The 18,993-nt window shown below is 38.5% G+C and overlaps 1 protein-coding gene across 1 annotated transcript in view; it reads right to left on the bottom strand.

Annotated features, from left to right (window-relative positions):
* Positions 1-17,492, bottom strand: part of LOC114207626 (vomeronasal type-1 receptor 48-like) — a 50,846-nt gene extending 33,354 nt beyond the window's left edge. Inside the window, 1 exon segment of the mRNA XM_088023224.1 lies at positions 17,304-17,492. Coding sequence (XP_087879350.1) covers positions 17,304-17,492 — 189 coding nt within the window.
* Between the last annotated feature and the right edge of the window lie 1,501 nt (positions 17,493-18,993).

An 18,993-nucleotide genomic window follows, 5' to 3' on the forward strand; every position in this document is an offset into this window, starting at 1 on the left:
TAGTTGATGGACATTTTGGCTCTTTCCATAATTTGGCTATTGTTAAAATGTCTATACCACCCAAAGCAATCTACACATTTAATACAATCCCTCTCAAAATACTACCAGCATTTTTCACAGAGCTAGAATAAACAATCCTGAAGTTTGTATGGAACCACAAAAGAACCCAAATAGCCAAAGCAATCTTGAAAAAGGAAAGGACAGCTGGAAGCATCACAGTTCCAGACTTCAAGCTATATTACAAAGCTGTAGTCATCTTCCCTCTTTTTCTACTTGAAACTCTACACATATTTTAAAATGCTTCTTACCCTACTTATGCTTGTTTCATTTTTAAAAAAATTTTTTTGCATGAATTTGGATATTAACTCGTTTTGAAGTTCCTTGAAACTTTTTTTCTGCAGTATCCAATCCTCCATTAAGTTTATGCATCTGAAATTTTAGATTGTAGATATGATATATTTTAATTCTTGCATTTCAATTTAGTTCCTTTTAGGTTTCCATTTCTCTCCAGAAATAATTTGTCTTGGGCGCCTGGGTGGCTCAGTCGGTTAAGCCACTGCCTTCAGCTCAGGTCATGATCCTGGAGTCCCGGGATTGAGTCCCGCATCGGGCTCCCTGCTCGGCAGGGAGTCTGCTTCTCCCTCTGACCCTCCCCTCTCTCATGTTCTCTCTCTCTATCTCATTCTCTCTCTCAAATAAATAAATAAATAAATCTTTTCAGAAATAATTTGTCTTTTCACCCATTCTATCTGTTTTAACCCTTAAAATATTGATAACAGCTGTTTTAAAGTACTATCTCATAATTCTAATACCTGGAACATCTGTAGGTCTGCTTCTAGTGATTGTATTTTCTTTTGATTATAAGTCACAGGGTCCCATTTTGTCACATGTCTTATAATTTTTTAATATAATTTTGTATAAACTACATTCGATACTGAAACATAATTTTATCTTTTTTATTTCAGAGAAAATGCAAACCTTTTCCTACTTCCATTAGTTAGGATGAGGGTGGGATTATTCATATTCCTCATAGAGTTTAATTAAGATGGGCTATGCTTCAGCTTTAATTATATTCAATATGCCTGTAATTACCTCAATTCTAAACCTCCAGCTCTGCCTCATTTTTCTACTTTTAATTTTTTTTAATTCATTTTTTAAATTGACTCACAGCTTGAAACATGGAACTACAATTTTGGAAATCATGAAATGCATGACCACTAATACTCAGAAACTACACGCTCCATCTCAGAATTAACCTAGGGGGTGAGGATTCCCATCACACACTATAGAAAGAGGATACTCAGAGCCACGGTGAACTCATAGGAGATGCCAGAAATTTCTCACCCCAGAAAGTGACATTACAAAGAATGAAGTGGGATTGTACTAATTTGATCTTAGGATAAAAATGAAAGAACTGGTATTTTATACCATGATTATGACTCTTCTGATCCTTCCACACAAATATGGCAAGGGAGTTTATAGAAAAGCTTTGAGCATAGATCTTCCCAGATCATTTTTTTCCAGGAGAAAATAAAGTATGTTTAAGAGAGAGGTAAAATGTTTTACTGGGGACTCCGTGGTTCTGTCCTCCCAAGCCAGATCTTGTTACCTTTATAAAGATGCTAAAATGATGGGCCTACAGAGATAAGGTAATGATATTCTTTCCTTTCAACAATGCAGGTTCTTCTCACATGCATCCCACATGTCCATCTGGGTAAGTGTCTCTTCATTCCACAGACTTAGAATCAGTGCATGGGCAGGATACTAGGCAACCTGGGGAAAGAAGCAAAATGGGTCTTAACAGTAAGATTTTTTGGTAGCCTTGGTTCCAATCAACTCCCATAGCTCAGAAGATTGTTTTCTCTATAATGGAATGGGGAAATGCTCCTGTAAGTATGTTTATCCTTTAATTTGGTGATTCATAAAAATAGTCAACTTTTTCATTTGAAATACTGAATTAATTTCATGTATGCATATATTTTTCTGAATACAGTTACTTTTATTTACTTGCCATTTCTGTTCTCAAGGAAGATATTACATTTTGTCATTTTAGAGCAGAACATTACTAATTCATATTCCTCATAAAGGGATAAATTTTAGCTCTGGGTTTTCATTAAAAATACTGTTTTGCTCCCATCTTCATAAATCAATTAGAACTATTCTTTAATAACCCTCTAATTTGGGTTATTAAAAAATAATGTAAGTCTTAAGAAGAAAGTGAGGTTCTTTGTTTAAAACAGTTTATCAAGAGAGTTTAACCTCACATTCCTTCAAAATATTTAGCAGTATTTTCTCATGAAGATCTTTCTTGTCCCAGTTTTAATTGCACGAATTTCAAATTAATGTTGACAGAACTTAATTATGTGCTCTTGCAGTTAGGAAACTTCACATCAGAAGATAGTGAAAATGAGGCTGCAGTTACACACAAAAAAATAAAGAAAACACAGTGATGATGATAGAAACGTCCCCTGCCTGTCTGCAGAAGACCTAAGCATATAATCTTACAGTATTTGGTGGGGAGAAAGACTGTTTTGTCTATTTATCTCTTCTCCATATATTATTCATTTTGAAAATACCCCTTCCTTTTCATTGAGCATATGCCAGAACCCGTTTCATTAAGAGGAAAATTTGAAACAGAATATTTTCATCTGTCCTGATCTCTATGCTTGGGTTTTACATTTTTTTCTAAATTATATCTTATCATGAATTTATTATGAGACAAACGGGAAATAATCTCCTTTTTCATTACTAAAATACAAAGAATATGATGTTAAATTAAAGAGAAAAAAAGTAAGACTATTTTTATGTCATTAATGGGTGGTTTCTGGAAACCAATTCTCATGTAGGGCTGTTTGGGTTTCCCAGTAATGACTGCTTCGTATTCATGATAAAGCACCTCTGGGGTTTTCCTGTTTCTTTACTTTGGAATAATAATTACTGTTCTCTTGATTTTTCTCAAAATAGATGTAAAAATATTGATACTATAAATACCCATGTGTCAGGGACCACCCTGAGCTGAACTTGGCAATCCTTGAAATTAGAAAAAGCAATGGATAATTCTCACCCATGTTTTTTTTGGAAATTGCTGCTATTCATGTATTCAAATGTCCTTCAAATACCCATTTTCATTCCCTTGCAGTGGTGTATTTCACCAAAGCTCTGTACACTGACATCTAGTTGGTGATGATTTTGCCTTCTCTGACAATGCCAGCTATTTAGCCACAGTTCTCTCCCTGGTCCATGTGCCACAAGGTAGAGAATGTTGTCCAATAAATCCACAGCCCAAACCCACATGTGTGGTGCATTGTCATTCTCACCTCCCAGATTCTTTTTTTTTTAATTTATACTTTAATTTCTAGAAGAGGATTATAATGATGACAATGAAGGTGAAATTGACCTATATGATAATAATAAACCAAAATATTTCCTTTCATGTACATTTTAAAGAAGGCACATTGTAAGTGCTAAGGATAAATCATATTATTTATACATTATCTCCATCCTAAGAAACGTGCATTTTTATGCTCATGTTGTACAATGAAAACAGATGTGCTCATCCTTCCTTCCTTCCCCCTGCAATCTGTCCCACACACAAGGTTATAATGCCCAAATTTGCACTGGGGTCTGGCAAAGAGTTTCCTCCTTCACTACATTCTCCACTTCTCCGACCACTGGCTTGAGTGCAATGACCTTAGCATTCTTCACTAGTTTACAGCCCATTCGATGACACTGTGTGTCATATGATTATTCATGATTCAGATAATTGCGGAATGACACAATGTCTAAAGTGATTGCTTCCTTGATCAAGTTTTTAAGGGGAATCTTAGCTGTGTTACATGTCTCCTGAGGAAACCTCAGCCTTCACTATTAGTTCTAACTGCTCTTGGTGGTAATTTATCCAAATGAATGTTTATATTTTGCTTTGATATTTCTTACTCCATTTATGTTTTGTTTTGTTGTGTTTGCTTCTTTCTTTTGTTTTGATTTCCTGATTTGCCTACTTAGCCTTTCTTTCCTCTTTCATGGTGTAGTCTCTTAGAGTATGATCTGTTTCAGAATTTTCTTTCATGTTATTTTCCCTGTGATTTATGTCATTATGATCAGAACTTCAAGTCACTTTGAAGACATTTATTTTTCTCCAGTTTTAAAATGAGATTTTTGTGCTTGGTACATTAGTCAAGCCAGGCCCCATCTGAGCATCAACCACTCCTAAGAGGCTTATTTGAGGAGGGTCTGCTAGGTCAGCCTGCTGAGGCTGAATTGATATTCTGCACCCTGTTCTCCTAAACAGTGATATGTGAGTCAGGTGATGAGCATGATCAAGGGCAGTTGTAGGAGGACACACTAAGAGAATTTCTTTTACCCTGTTTTTATGAAGTGTTCATATTCTCCAAGAATGTTTTCTAATAAAGCACAGAAATATGTAAATACCTTTCTTTATAATTATAAGTGACAAACAAAGAACAGAGATATTTGGAGTGTGTGCTTCACTGATATAGTTGTGTATGATCCAGGAAGTTTAGATACACTTGGAAAATTAGAGTTACAATTCTTTTTTCTTCTGACACTTCATTTGAGCTAATATAAGTGGGTGTTTGTGAATGCATTAAATTGTGTCACTTTCCCTGATCAATACTCTGGAGAAAGGAAATCAACTTTTCTTCTCCTGCTGGGTGATTCTCCTGCAGAAAAAGAATATTTCCCAGTGGCTTTAGATAATGACCCACAGATACCATGATATCCGAAATGTTGAGGTAAATTCATGGCATATGCACACTCCTGCCTTTCCTTAAACATTTTTTTCAAGTTTTTATCTAAATTCCAGTTAACATACAGTGTAATATTAGTTTCAGGTGTAGAATTTAATGATTCATCCACTTACATACAACACCCAGTGCTCATTACAATTTAGGAAATAAAACAAATGAGCAAAGGGGGAAAAAGAGAGAGAGAGGGAGAGAGAGGCAAACCAAGAAATAGACTCTTAACTATAGAGAACACACTGATGGTTATCAGGGGGGCGGTGGGTTGGAAGATGGGTTAAATAGGTGATGGGGATTAAGGAGTGCATTTGTTGTGATGAGAATCTTGGTGAGAATTTTTGCATCCATGTTCATCAGGGATATTGGTCTGTAATTCTCCTTTTTGATGGGGTCTTTGTCTGGTTTGGGGATCAAGGTAATGCTGGCCTCATAGAAAGGAAGTTTTCCTTCCTTTTCTATTTTTTGGAACAACTTCAGAAGAATAGTATTAACTCTTCTTAAATGTTTGGTAGACTTCCCCTGGGAAGCCATCTGACCCTGGACTCTTATTTGTTGGGAGGTTTTTGATTACTGCTTCGGTCTCCTTGCTGGTTATAGGTCTGTTCAGGTTTTCTATTTCTTCCTGTTTCAGTTTTGGTAGTTTATACATTTCCAGATTGCCTAATTTGTTGGCATATAATTGCTCATGATATGTTCTTATAATTGTTTGTATTTCTTCGGTGTTGGTTGTGATCTCTCCTCTTTCATTCACGATTTTATTTATTTGGGTCCTTTCTCTTTTCTTTTTGATAAGTCTGGCCAGGGGTTTATCAATCTTATTAATTCTTCCAAGGAACAGTTTCATTGATCTGTTTTACTCTCTTTTAGGTTTCTATTTCATTGATTTCTGCTCTAAACTTTATTAATTCTCTTCTCCTGCTGGATTTAGACTTTATTTGCTCTTCTTTCTCCAGCTCCTTTAGGTGTAAGGTTAGGTTGTATATTTGAGATCTTTCTTATTTCTTGAGAAAAGTTTCTATTGCTATAATTCCCTCTTAGGACTGCCTTTGCTGCATCCCAAAGGTTTTGAACAGTTGTGTTTTCATTTTCATTTGTTTCCATGAATTTTAAAAATTCTTCTTTAATTTCCTGGCTAACCCATTTATTCTTTAGTAGGATGCTCTTTAACTTCCATGTATTTGAGTTCTTTGCAAATTTCCTCTTGTGATTGAGTTCAAGTTTCAAAGCATTGTAGTCTGATAATATGCAGGGAATGATCCCAGTCTTTTGGTACCAGTTGAGACCTGATTTGTGACCCAGTATGTTATCTGTTCTGGAGAATGTTCCATGTGCACTCAAGAAGAATGTGTATTCTGTTGCTTTAGGATGGAATGCTGTGAATATATCTGTGAAGTCCATCTGGTCCAGTGTGTCATTCAACGCCCTTGTTTCTTTGTTGATCTACTGCTTAGATGATCTGTCCATTGCAGTGAGTGGGTGTTAAAGTCCCTACTATTGTATTATTGTACTATACTACTATTGTATTATTATCAAGTGTTTTTTTTTTAATTTTGTTATTAACTGATTTATGTAATTGGCTGTTCCCGTATTAGGGGCATAACTATTTACAATTGTTAGATCTTCTTGTTGGATAGACCCTTTATGATATAGTGTCCTTCCTCATCTCTTATTATAGTCTTTGGTTTAAAATCTAATTTGTCTGATATAAGTATTGTCACCCCAGCTTTCTTTTAATGTCCATTAGCATGATAGATGGCTTTCCACCCCGTCATTTTCAATCTGGAGGTGTCTTTGGGTCTAAAATGAGTCTCTTGCAGACAGCATATCAATGGGTATTGCTTTTTTTATCCAACCTAATACCCTATGTCTTTTGATTGGGGCATTTAGCCCATTTACATTCAGAGTAACTATTGAAAGATATGAATTTAGTGCCATTGTATTACCTGTAAAGTCACTATTTATGTATATTGTCTCTGTTCCTTTCTGGTCTATGTTACTTTTGGGCTCTCTCTTTGCTTAAAGGATCCCTTTTAATATTTCTTGTAGACTGGTTTAGCGATCACAAATTCTTTTAGTTTCTGTTTGTCCTGGAAGCTTTTTATCTCTCCCTCTATTTTGAATGACATCCTAGCTGGATAAAGTATTCCTGGCTGCATATTTTTCTCATTTAGCACCCTGAATATATCATGCCACTCCTTTGTGGCTTGCCATGTCTCTGTAGATAGGTCTACTGCCAGTCTAATGTTTCTACCCTTGTCGGTTAGGGACCTCTTGTCCTGAGTTGCTTTCAGGATTTTCTCTTTGTCTCTAAGATTTGCAAGTTTCACTATTATATGTCAGGGTATTGACCTATTTTTATTTATTTTGAGGGGAGTTCTCTGTGCCTCCTGGACTTGAAGGCCTGTTTTTTCCCCAGATTAGGAAAGTTCTCCACTATAATTTGCTCCAGTATACCTTCTGCCCTTCCCTCTCTTTCCTCTTCATCTGGGATCCCAATTATTCTAATATTGTTTCACTTTATGGTGTCAGTTATCTCTTGAATTCTCCCCTCATGATCCAGTAGTTGTTTATCTCTCTTTTTCTTAGCTTCTCTATTCTCCATCATTTTGTCTTCCATATCACTAATTCTCTCTTCTGTCTCATTTATCCTAGCAGTTAGAGCCTCCATTTTTTTATTGCATCTCATTAATAGCCTTTTTAGATTTTTGTTCTTTTATTTCTCCAGAAAGGGATTCTCTAGTGTCATCTATGCTTTTTTCAAGCCCAGCTAGTATCTTTATAACCATTATTCTGAACTCTAGTTCCAACATCTTACTTACGTGCATACTGATTAGGTCCCTGGCAGTCAGTACTGCTTCTTGTTCTCTTTTTTGAGGTGTGTTTTTCCATCTTGTCATTCTGTCCAGAGAAGAATAGATGAACGAGAGAACAAAATACTAAAATGGCAACAACAACCCCAGAGAAATATACGCTAAACAAATCAGAAGAGACCCAAAACCTAAAATAAATAAATAAATAAATAAATAAATAATTTGTAAATAGAGAATATAATCAGACAGGTGAACAGAACAGAGCAATACACTGGATCCTGTGTGTATTTTGGTCTGTTTGTTAGAAAACTAGGTCCCAAAATTGTAAAGAAAGAAAAACTTATATATGTACAAAAATAAAATTAAATACAATGAAAGGATAGAATGTAAGTGTAAAAATGATAATTAAAAGACAAAAAAAAGAAGGAATATAAACAAGTGAACAGAAGAGCAAAATACAGTATATCCTGAGTGTATTTTGGTCAGTTGTTGGAGAAAACTACCTTTCAACAAACTATATATATATAAATATATATACATATATATATAAATAATTAAGTACATTGAAAGGATAGAATGTAACTGTAAAGATGAAAATTTAAAAAGACTTTAACAAAACAAAAAAGAAGAAGAAGAAAGAGAGAGAGAATATGATCAGACAGGTGAGGAGAACACAGCCATACACTAGATTCTGGGTGTGTTTTGGTCTGTTTGTTAGAAGAAACTGCATCCTAAAATTGTAAAGAAGAAGAAAACCCATATATATACCAAAATAAAATTAAATATAATGAAAGGATAGAATATAACTGTAAAAATGAAAATTCAAAAAGATTTAAAAAGATTGAGAAAATAAGCAATTGGTTGAAAAAGGAAAGAAAAAAATTAAAATTGAAAGATTAAAGAATCATGGGGAAAAACATGAATTCTATATACTATTTTCCCTTAGTGCTGGAGTTTTGCTGTTTTCTATGATCGGGTAAACTTGGTCTTAGCCGGTTGTTCTTGCCGATCTTCTGGGGGAGGGGCCTGTTGAGCTGATTCTCAAGTGTCTTTGCCCCAGGCAGAATTGCACCACCCTTGCCAGGGGGCCAGGCTAAGTACTGTGCTCTGGATTGCTCTATGTGGCTTGTGTTTCCTGAAGGCTTTCCACAGCTGCTTTAGAGGATGAGAATGAAAATGGCAGCCTCCCAATCTCCAGCCCTGGAGCCAAAAGTGAAAGCTCAGGACCCCACTCCTCAGTGCACCCTCAGGGAAAGGCAATCACTCCTGTCTCCCTGGTCTCTGTTCACACTCTGCGCTCACCCAGCCTGTGACTGAGCTTTTCACTCTCTGGCACACAAGCCCGGTTCAATTCTCCAAACCGTGAGGACTCCAGCAGCGTGCACCTGCGCTGCTCCTCCTGGAGGAGGAAAGGGGGGGGTCTCGCCAGTTCTGCCGCTCTCTGGGCCTCTGCTCAGAGAGCAGTCACCCAACTGAGCCGTGGTCCACGTTTTATGGCAACCCTGGGCTGAGAGCCCACTCCTGGGCTCACTGATTGTAGCCAGCTTCCCCACCCCGATTCCTGGAAACTCTAATGCATGCAGGTACCCCGGTCTTCCTGTGACTCTGAGACCACACTCTCCCACCTAGGATTCCACCCTGCTTTGCCAACTGAGCACCCTTCAGGCAGGAACTTCCCTCACCAGAGCAGACTTCTAAAAGCTCTGCTTTTGTGCTCTGCTGCTATATCATATTCCAGTAGCCGGCTTATGGAGGCTCCCTTACCCTACCGTTTATCTTCCCATGTATCGCCTCCGATTCACTTCTCTGCACCTCCTACCTTGCAGAAAGTGGTTGCTTTTCTATTTGTAGAGTTGCAGCTATTCTTTTCTTAGATCTCAGGTTGAGTTCGCAAGTGTTTGGAATGATTTGATAGCGATCTACCTGAATTCCAGGAACCAGATGAAACTAAGGTCTCCTACTCCTCCACCATCTTGGACCACTCTTCCATAATTCTATCTTCTATTACCACTTATTCATTCATGTGTTTCTTCCATCCTTGTGGTCATTGCATCCAGGGGATTTCAACCTCAGTTATGGCATTTTTCATTTCAGCCTGATTGGTTTTAAGCTCTTTTATCTCTGCAGTAAGGGACTTCCTAGTGTCGTCTATGCTTTTTCTTAAGCCCAGCTAGTATCTGTATGACTGTTGTGTTAAATTCTGGATCAGGCATATTACTTGTATCTGTTTTGATTAGATCCCTGGCCGTGACCATTTCTTGTTCTTTCTTTTGGGGTGAATTCCTCCATCTTGGCATTTTGTCTAAGTCTCTTCTTCTGTGTATTAGGAAAGCCTGTTATATTTCCTGCTCCTAAGAGTAATAGCTTTATGAAGAAGTGGTCATATAATATCCAGGGCCTGTCACTGCAGGAAGGGTGCTGCATGCATTCTAATGCTGTGTTATGGCTGCTCTTTCCCTCAAGTCAGTCCTCTGCAGGGTTTCTCCTTGCTTACAGTGGGGGGTATTTGGACCTTGGCCAGAGTGTGCTGAGTTTTAAGTAAGTGTGCTTTGATCTGCTTGTTAAAAGAGACCTGAAGCTATTTCCACTAGAGCTGAAGCTTTGCAGAACTCTACGTTAGTAGACGTGGTACATGTGGGGGTTTGTGCTGGTCTTCTGGGGGAGGGACCCATTGCACTGGTTCTCTGGTACACTTGCCTGAGAAAGCAGTACCAGCAGAAGGCAGGAAAGCAGGACTTGGTGTAAGCAATTTAAGCAGCCAGCGTTGTTACTGTGCTGTTTACTGAAGTTAGTTTATGCTGAGGGGTGGGAGAGGGATGGCACCAGCGAGCTCCTTTGTCCCTGGAGAGGGGAGTTTGTGCTTGCTGCTGTCAGGGAAGCCCTCCCAGAAGAACATATATTTTTCCTTTGTGCATCACAAATGGTGTTCAGATTGCTGTTTTCAGCAATCTGAACTGTGTCCTGGTTGCTTGCCTGCCTGCACAGTGCACTGTGGGTTCTATCCCAGCTAAGCCAGCTGAGTTTTGAAACTCAAACTTTAGGGACCTAGGGTGGCAGGGACTTGCACTGGTCCTTTGGGGGAGAGTCTCACTGCAGCAGGACTGATGCAGGTTTGACCAGAAGGGTGTTCACATCAGAGTGCAGCGGCATGGAGTTTGGAGTAAAGCACAGCAAATACTGGTGTCCAGGTTAGCTGCTCTTAGCAGGTGTCTCTGCACCTATGCTGAAGGGCAGGGGAGTGAAATGGCACCTCTTGTTCCTTTGTCCCTGCATCTCTCAGATGCGGTCCCAGAAGGGGGAACCGTCTCTCCCAGTGCATCCCAAGGGCTCCTCGGATCATGCTGTCCACTACGGGGCTTCTGCCCTCCTCCACAGGAGCACCACAGTGACTGCCAGGCTCAATACCAGCCATGGCACAGACTTCTAAAACTCCAGTCTCTGCGCTCCAGTGGCTGTAAAAACTAACAGTAACCAGCCCGTCTTATTTTGCCAGTCAGTGGCTTTGGAGAAGTGTTTTCCTTGTACCATCCCCTGTGCACTGCTCACTTGCTCTCTCTCTCTCTCTCTGTCTCAATCTCTCTCTTCTCTCTGTGATCAGGGCTCTCTCTTCTCCACAGCACCCATGATCCTTTTCTCCCCCAAATCATGTCTCTGCACCTCCTACCTTCCATGACGTGGCCTTCTCTCTCCCACTAGTTGTGCAGTTTGTTCTGTCAGTCCTCAGGTCAATTTCTTGGGTATTCAGAATGACTTGATAATTCTCTAGCTGTGTTGGAGGGATGAGGCAAGCCTAGGGTCCTCATACTACTCTGCCATCTTAGCTCCTCCAAACACTATTTCATTGTGTTTTTTTTTTATTATAGTTGATTTACAAAGTTATGTTAGCTTGAAGTACAATATGGTGCTTCAGTGTTTATATACATTAGGAAGTGATCACTATGACAAATCTTTCTACCATCTATTACTATACAAGTTTTTACAATATTTTTAACTATATTCTCCATGCTCTACATAGTATCCCCATGCCTAATTTATTTTATAACTGGAAGTTTGTACCTTTTAATCCCTTTTCCCTATTTTGCCCACCTCCACCCTCTCCCCTCTAGCATCAGCAGATAGTTCTCTGTATCTATGAGTCCTTTTCTGTTTTGTTTTTTCCTTTGTTTTGTTTTTTAGATTCCACATATAAGTGAAATCATAAGATATTTGGTCTTTCTCTGACCTATTTCACTTAGCATAATATCCTGTAGGTCCATCCATATTGTTGCAAATGGCAGGATTTCATTCTTTTTATGGCTGAGTAATATTCCATTATATTAATATATACCACATCTTTTAATCCATTCATCTATTGATGGACATGGGTTCTTCCATATCTTGGCTATTATAAATAATGCTTCAATGAACATAGAGGTACACATATTTTTCAAATGAGTATTTTCATTTTTTCAGGCAAATACCCAGAGGCGGAAGTGCTGGGTCATATGGAAGTTCTGTTTTTAATTTTTTGAGGAAGCTCCATACTGTTCTCTGCAGTGGCTATACCAATTTACATTTCTACCAACAGTGTACAAGGGTTCCCTTTTCTCCATATCCTTGCCAACACTTATTATTTCTTGTCTTTTTGCCACATACTAATCTGACAGGTGTGAGGCGATATCTCATTGTGGTTTTGATTTGCATTTCCCTGGTAATTAGTGATGTTGAGCATCTTTTCATGTGCCTGTTGACCATCTGTAATGTCTTCTTTGGGAAAATGTCTATTCAAGTCCTCTGTCCAACTTTTAATTAGATTATTTGTGGGGGGTTTTAATATTGAGTTATGTGCGTTCTTAATATATTTGATGTATTAACCTCTTATTAGTTATATCATTTGCTAATATCTTCTCCCATTCAGTAGGTTGCCTTTTCATTTTGTTGATGGTTTCCTTCATTGTACAGAAGCTTTTCAGTTTGATGTAGTATTATTTGTTTATTTTTGCTTTTGCTTCCCTTGCCTGAGGAGACAGATCCAAAAAAATATTCCTCAGACCAATGTCTGAGAGCTTACTACCTATATTTTTTCTAAGAACTTTATAGTTTGCAGTCTTACATTTAAGCCCTTAATCCATTTTGAGTTTATTTTTGTGTATAGTGTAAGATAGTGACCCAGTTTTACTCTTTTGCATATGGCTGTCCAGATTTCCTAACACCATTTATTGAAGAGATTGTCTTTTCTCCAGTATATATTTTTTACTCCTTTTTTGAAGATTAATCAACCATGTGAGTATGAGTTTATTTGTGGACTCCATTCTGTTCTATTGATCTATGTGTCTGTTTTTGTGCCAGTGCCATTCTGTTTGATTACTATAGCTTTGTAGTATAGTTTGAAATCTGGGACTGTGATACCTCTAGCTTTGTTCTTCTTTCTTAAGATTGCTTTGACTATTTAGGGTATTTTGTGGTTCCATACAAATTTTAGGATTATTTGTTCTAGTTCTGTGAAAAATGTCATTGGTGTTTTGATAGGGATTGCACTGGATCTGTAAACTTGCCTTGGGTAGTATGGGCATTTTAACAGTACTTCTTGGAATTTGTGAGCACAGTATATCTTTCCATTTATTTGTGTTATCTTCACCTTCTTTTATCATAGTTTTCAGAGTACAGGTCTTTCACCTCCTTAGTTAAATTTATTCCTAGGTATTTTATTCTTTTTGATGCATTTGTAAATGGGATTGTTTTCTTTTCTTCAAAAAATTTTTGAGTATAGTTGACACACAATGTTATGTGAATGTTAAGTGTACAGCATATAGTGATTTGACAAATTTATATGTTATGTTATACTCACCAGAAGTGTAGCTAATGGATTGTTTTTTTGAATTTCCCTTTTTGATAGTTCATTGTTAGTGTATAGAAGTGCAACAGATTTATATATATTAATTTTGTATCCTGTAACTTTACTGAATTAATTTATTGGTTCTAATAGTATTTTTGTGTAGTTTTTAGGAATTGCTATATACAGTATTAGGTTGTCTGCAAATAATGACAGTTTTATTTCTTTTCCAATTTGAATGCCTTTTATATCTTTTTCTTGTCTGATTGCTGTGGCTAGGACTTCCAGTACTATGTTGAATAATATCTTTTTCTTGTCTGATTGCTGTGGCTAGGACTTCCAGTACTATGGCAAGAGTGGGTATCCTTGTCTTGTTCCTGATCTTAGAAGAAATCTTTCAGCTTTTCACTGTTGAGTGTAATGTTAGCTGTGGGCCTGTCATTTATGACCTTTATTGTGTTGAGGTATGTTTCCTCTATATCCACTTTGCTGAGAGTTTTTATCATAAATGGATGTTGAATTTTGTCAAATGCCCTTTCAGCATCTGTTGATATGATCATATGATTTTTATCCCTCTTTTTGTTAATGTGGGGTATCATCTTGATTGATTCATGGATATTGGAAAAAAACCCCTAAAATACACCAGAGCACTCTGTTCTTCTTTACAAATGCTTTTGTAAAGCATTTGTAAAAACTAGTTAAACAGAGGATAAACTTTTAGGATATTATCAAAGCCCAACTGTCCTAGATAAGGAAAATGCCCAACTCAGCTTTGCAAGTGGAGTCTTTCAGAGAACCATTAGATAGGTTAAATGTTGACAATTCTCTGAGAATGATGTTTTGAAGTCACTCCAATCTCATTCTGCCCCTTCTGGTGCCAGGCTCCTGGATTTCCATGATTTGGGGCTGTTGGCTTTCAAGACTACTACAGAGGTAGGAAGGGGACATGAGAGTAAGAAAAATTTAAACTCTATCAAGCTTGCTGTTCTTACGGAGATTCAGCCATTTTTTTGAATAAATGTTCTTTGGATTGTTACATGCCTCTGATTAATTTCCAGAGTTTTCAAAATTTATTTTGTCAGTATTTGCTACTTTTCTCTTTGCGTCTGGGAAGAGGGGAATTTTCAGAGGTCCTTTACTGCACTTTTCACTGACATCACTCCCTCTCTAGCATCTTGCCAAATATTCTTGATCTGGGTCAAAATATAACCTGAGTGACAATATATCAAGTTGCATTAGGATATTTCACTTGTGAATATCATGCACCTTGAAATAACTTTCTATATGAATGATAGTATCTTTTTAAAATTTTTTCCTAAATTTCTTGAATTTTACTGGAATTTCCTAGAATTACCTTTGAGGGGTACATGTTGATTTGTGATTTTTGGCAACTTACAAGTCTTGTTTCAGGTTCCCAGCTCTCAATCTGTTTGTCTGCAATCACTGTATAACTCTTAATCAACTGAAAATAGTTTCCCATTTGGTGTGTCCCACCATGTTCCTCAAATAATCAGTTCTTGTGATATATGTCATGCAATTCTTATTATAAGTAGAATCTATTACAACTATTTTTTTTTTTTTTTACTCTCAAAGTCCTTTGTTGTACAATGTCATCTGTTTGAGGGAGGGGCGCCGAAGGACCAACGGGTACACAGGGAAGTAGATAAGCCAAGCTTTTTCTTTTTTCTTTTTAAATCAGGCATTTATAAACAAGAAAGCATACATAATTACATACAAATAGTTTTCGATAGTAGAGTAAGTCATCCTGTTGTCATTAGCAGCAGTGAAGGAGGGAACGCGGACAGCAATGCAGATGCTCCTGGCGGATATGAAGGTAGAGCCGTGGGTTTTTTTCCTTAATTGAAAAAAAATGTGGCTTGTGACTCCTGACTTAAAGCAAGAACAAGACGGCTTCTCGAGCCTGGTGGACGTGGTGGGTGGGTAGGCGGGCAGGGACAGGGAGGACAGAGCCCGGGGGTGGGGGTGCAGGGGTGCCACCAGGGCTGGCGGAGGGTCCATCCCCTTGGGCAGGTGAGCTGTTCTTCCTCAGTTTGAAGCAACCCAGAAAACTTTGAGACTTTTTTTTATAACATCTCAAGAGCTCTCAAAATCTCAGTAAAACCAGAAGAAAGAGAATGTCATCCTTATTTCTGGAAGAATGGTGTCAGAGTAGAATCTGATTGGCCAAGGCCACAACAAGTCCATTCATCTAATTACTGCGGCCGGAGCAATGGTGAACTGCTGTTGCACGACATCAGCACTAAACAAGCAAAGAAATGAATTTCCCATCAGAGAGACTGATTCTCTTGCTAGAAAAATTGAGAAACCATACTACTATTGGGCAAAAACAAAATATGAACTACACCACCTATGTGCCACTATGTAATGTTTCATAAAAATAATTCTAGAGGCATCTGACTGGCTCAGTCAGTAGACCTTGATCTTGGGGTCATGAATATAACTCCCACAATGGGTGTATAGATTACTAAAACAAAGAAATAAACTTAAAAAAATAAAATAATTAAAAAAATAATTCTATTATACTTAGTCCTAAATTTGTAGCTGTTGGATCATTACATATAGTGCCTCAACTAATCCTCCTAAATCATTGTGAAGTAAGCATAACAATTCTCATTTACAAGAAAATTAGGTATCAAGTTAAATGGGAAATATAAAGTATCCTATATGATTTTTATGTACTTGGAGAAAAACTGAAAAACCACATTAGAGTATTTGAGGAATCACTGGAGTGGCTCTTTTTGTTTATGCAAATGTTATTCAAATATTATTCTCCTGCTCTAGACAGTGTAATAGATTACTAAGTGTTTTAATGAATACAGACCCTTTATCAGATTACTTGGAATGCACATACCTGAAAAATAGAGGACAATTTTTGCATGAGACAGTCACAGGGTTCTACAACTGAGGGTAGTAAGAAATCCAACAATGTCACTTGAGAGAAAATATCATGGTAATAAATCATGGTGGACCAGTGTTGTGCTACCAGAATTAGTTGACAGGAAATGAACCCAAGTCTTCAAGGGTAAACACTCTATGAATACAAAAACCTTAGGTAATTTGATCTTGAACAACTCTTAACATTTCCTTTCAAAAACTTTATTAGCATGGAAACTAGAAAGGGAGACAAAAGATTCAGTCATTTCAAAGAGGGCTTTAAGTGAGAAAATTAAAACAGCCAGGAGAATAAATGTTTACATACCCAGTTAGACTAAATATGGATCACTGAGACTGCGGGCTTTTTAAAAAGTACTATAAACCATCAAGTACCTATAGGTGGTATGGACTCAGGCTATGACAAATAAGAACCACCTCTTAGGTCTGCTCTTGCTTCCTGTGATCAGAAATATGAAAATCTTGCATTATCTCAGATAAGGATATGGTTAAACTATCTATTCTGTACTTGCCAACATGTATCAAAATGAGTAGGTTTGGGGCGCCTGGGTGGCTCGGTTGGTTTAAGCGTCTGCCTTCGGCTCAGGTCATGATCTCCAGGTCCTAGGATTGAGCCCCACATTGGGCTTTCTGCTCAGCAACGAGTCTGCTTCTCTCTCTCTCTCTTCCTCTGCCCCTCCTCACCACTTGTTCCCTCTCTCTTTCTCAAATAAATAAATAAAATCTTTATAAAAAATGAATAGTAAGAGCATACCTCTATGTAATTTAATTAACTGAGCATATCATGTATACCATGAATATTTATTTGGAAGCCAGTGAATTCACTTATCTTAAGAGAAGTTATTCATCACTCAATAATTAAACAATTATTTTCCTTCCCAACATGATTTTAAGAACGTGATTATTCATTTTTCAATGCTGATAAGCACAAAAGGACTGATGGTGGCATAGCCATTGGCCACAAGAATCCGGACATAAAGATGAGAACCGGGTCTTGTACCACACCGTTCTTGAGGAAGACACAATGCAGTCCAAAAAGTACATGACCACAAAGAAATCCATGAGCAATAGAATGGTTTTGGTGGCCCCTTTTTCTGAGGATGCTTTTGGAGAAAGGTTGGGGCTCTGAAGATGCTGAGTCTGCCTCTTATGTCTATACAAGAGAATCACCATGTACCCACTTGAGAGGGCCATGAACCCCATAAAGGTGATATCCTGGAAGGTGGACAGTGTGAAAAATATTTGCTTGAGGAAGTAATCTTGGGGCCAAAGAGAACAGGATCCAGTTACAAAGAGAAGAAGGGCAGAGGTCACATTAGGGTTGGCAATAGTGGCTATTATGGAGTGACAACTAACAAATATATTGTAGACCCATAGGGAAAAAAAGGAACACTGCTTCTGATGTGAGGATTTATGTTTGAACTTTGCCAAACAGGAGCTTCTGGGGCTGAGGATGATGGCCTGGAGGACACTCAACAGGCAGGTGGCACAAATGGAGAGGTTCCTCATCAACTTATACAAGTAGATAGATGATTTACAATTGAAGTCATTCCAAAACCTTAGAGACCCAAAATTATCTGTAGCTGCAAAACCCACGGTTATCAGCATCACTATATGAGTTAAGGCCAACTGAATGATAGGTCAGTGGGCTTTGGCTTGTTTTCAAGAAGGAATGGGAGGATGTGGAAGAGAAGAAGGACAGTGTTGGCTGAGATCCCAATGCCAGCTTCCAAGAAAAAGACATTTCTTATGGCAATAACATCATGAAGTTTGTTGTTTTCACCCATATTTATGGGGAACAGAAGTATATGGTTAATAACTGAAGAGAAAAACAAGAAAAATGATCTTTCTCACAAATCATTACCTTCATCGATCTCAAGCAACACTACTGCTATCATCAAAATAAATGGGCTAATCCATCAGGATTAAACCAATTTCTTTTTCCCCTTCAATATTCAAGTTCACCGTCATACCCTCCTGGAAGCCATCCCCACCCTCTCCCACCATGGGAAGTCCCACGACTTCCCAACCATGCCTGGATTATGTATATCATTGCTGGGCTTCCACAGTGTTAGAGTTTTCCTCTACATTAAAAGTTGCCATAACTAGGAGGCGGAGCAAGATGGCGGAGGAGTAGGAGACCTGGATTTCGTCTGGTCTCAGGAATTCAGCTGAATGGGGATCAAACCATTCTGAACACCTACGAACTCAACAGGAGATCAAAGAAGAGAGTAGCAACAACTCTCTGAACAGAGAAGCGACCACTTTCTGGAAGGTAGGACGTGCGGAGAAGTGAATCCGAGGCGATATTCGGGAGGATAGATGGCAGGGGAGGGGGCCTCCGTCGGCCGCTTCTAGCGAGTGATAGAGCCGCGGAGCACAAAATCGGAACTTTGAGAAGTCGGCTCCGCTGAGGGATGTCGCTCCAGTGGCTAAGCAGGGGGTGGAACCCTCGCGGGACGGTGTGGTCTCAGGACCCTCGGGGTCACAGAAAGACCGGGGGTGCCTGAGTGCAGCAGAGCTCCCAGGTATCGGAGCGGGGAAGCCGGCTGCAGAGACGGAGCCGAGGCGCGGGCTCTCAGCTCAGGGTTGCCATAAACTGTGATCGGTGACAGTCGGGCCAGTGCACCTCCAGGAGGGACCCAACAAGTGGCAGATCCGGGGAGACTCCCCTTCCTCGCCCGGGAGGAGCGGC

Source organism: Eumetopias jubatus, unplaced genomic scaffold, assembly GCF_037043125.1.
Source record: "Eumetopias jubatus isolate StellerSeaLion01/CBP00866 unplaced genomic scaffold, mEumJub1_p1.0 scaffold_1, whole genome shotgun sequence".
Lineage (NCBI taxonomy): Eukaryota > Metazoa > Chordata > Mammalia > Carnivora > Otariidae > Eumetopias > Eumetopias jubatus.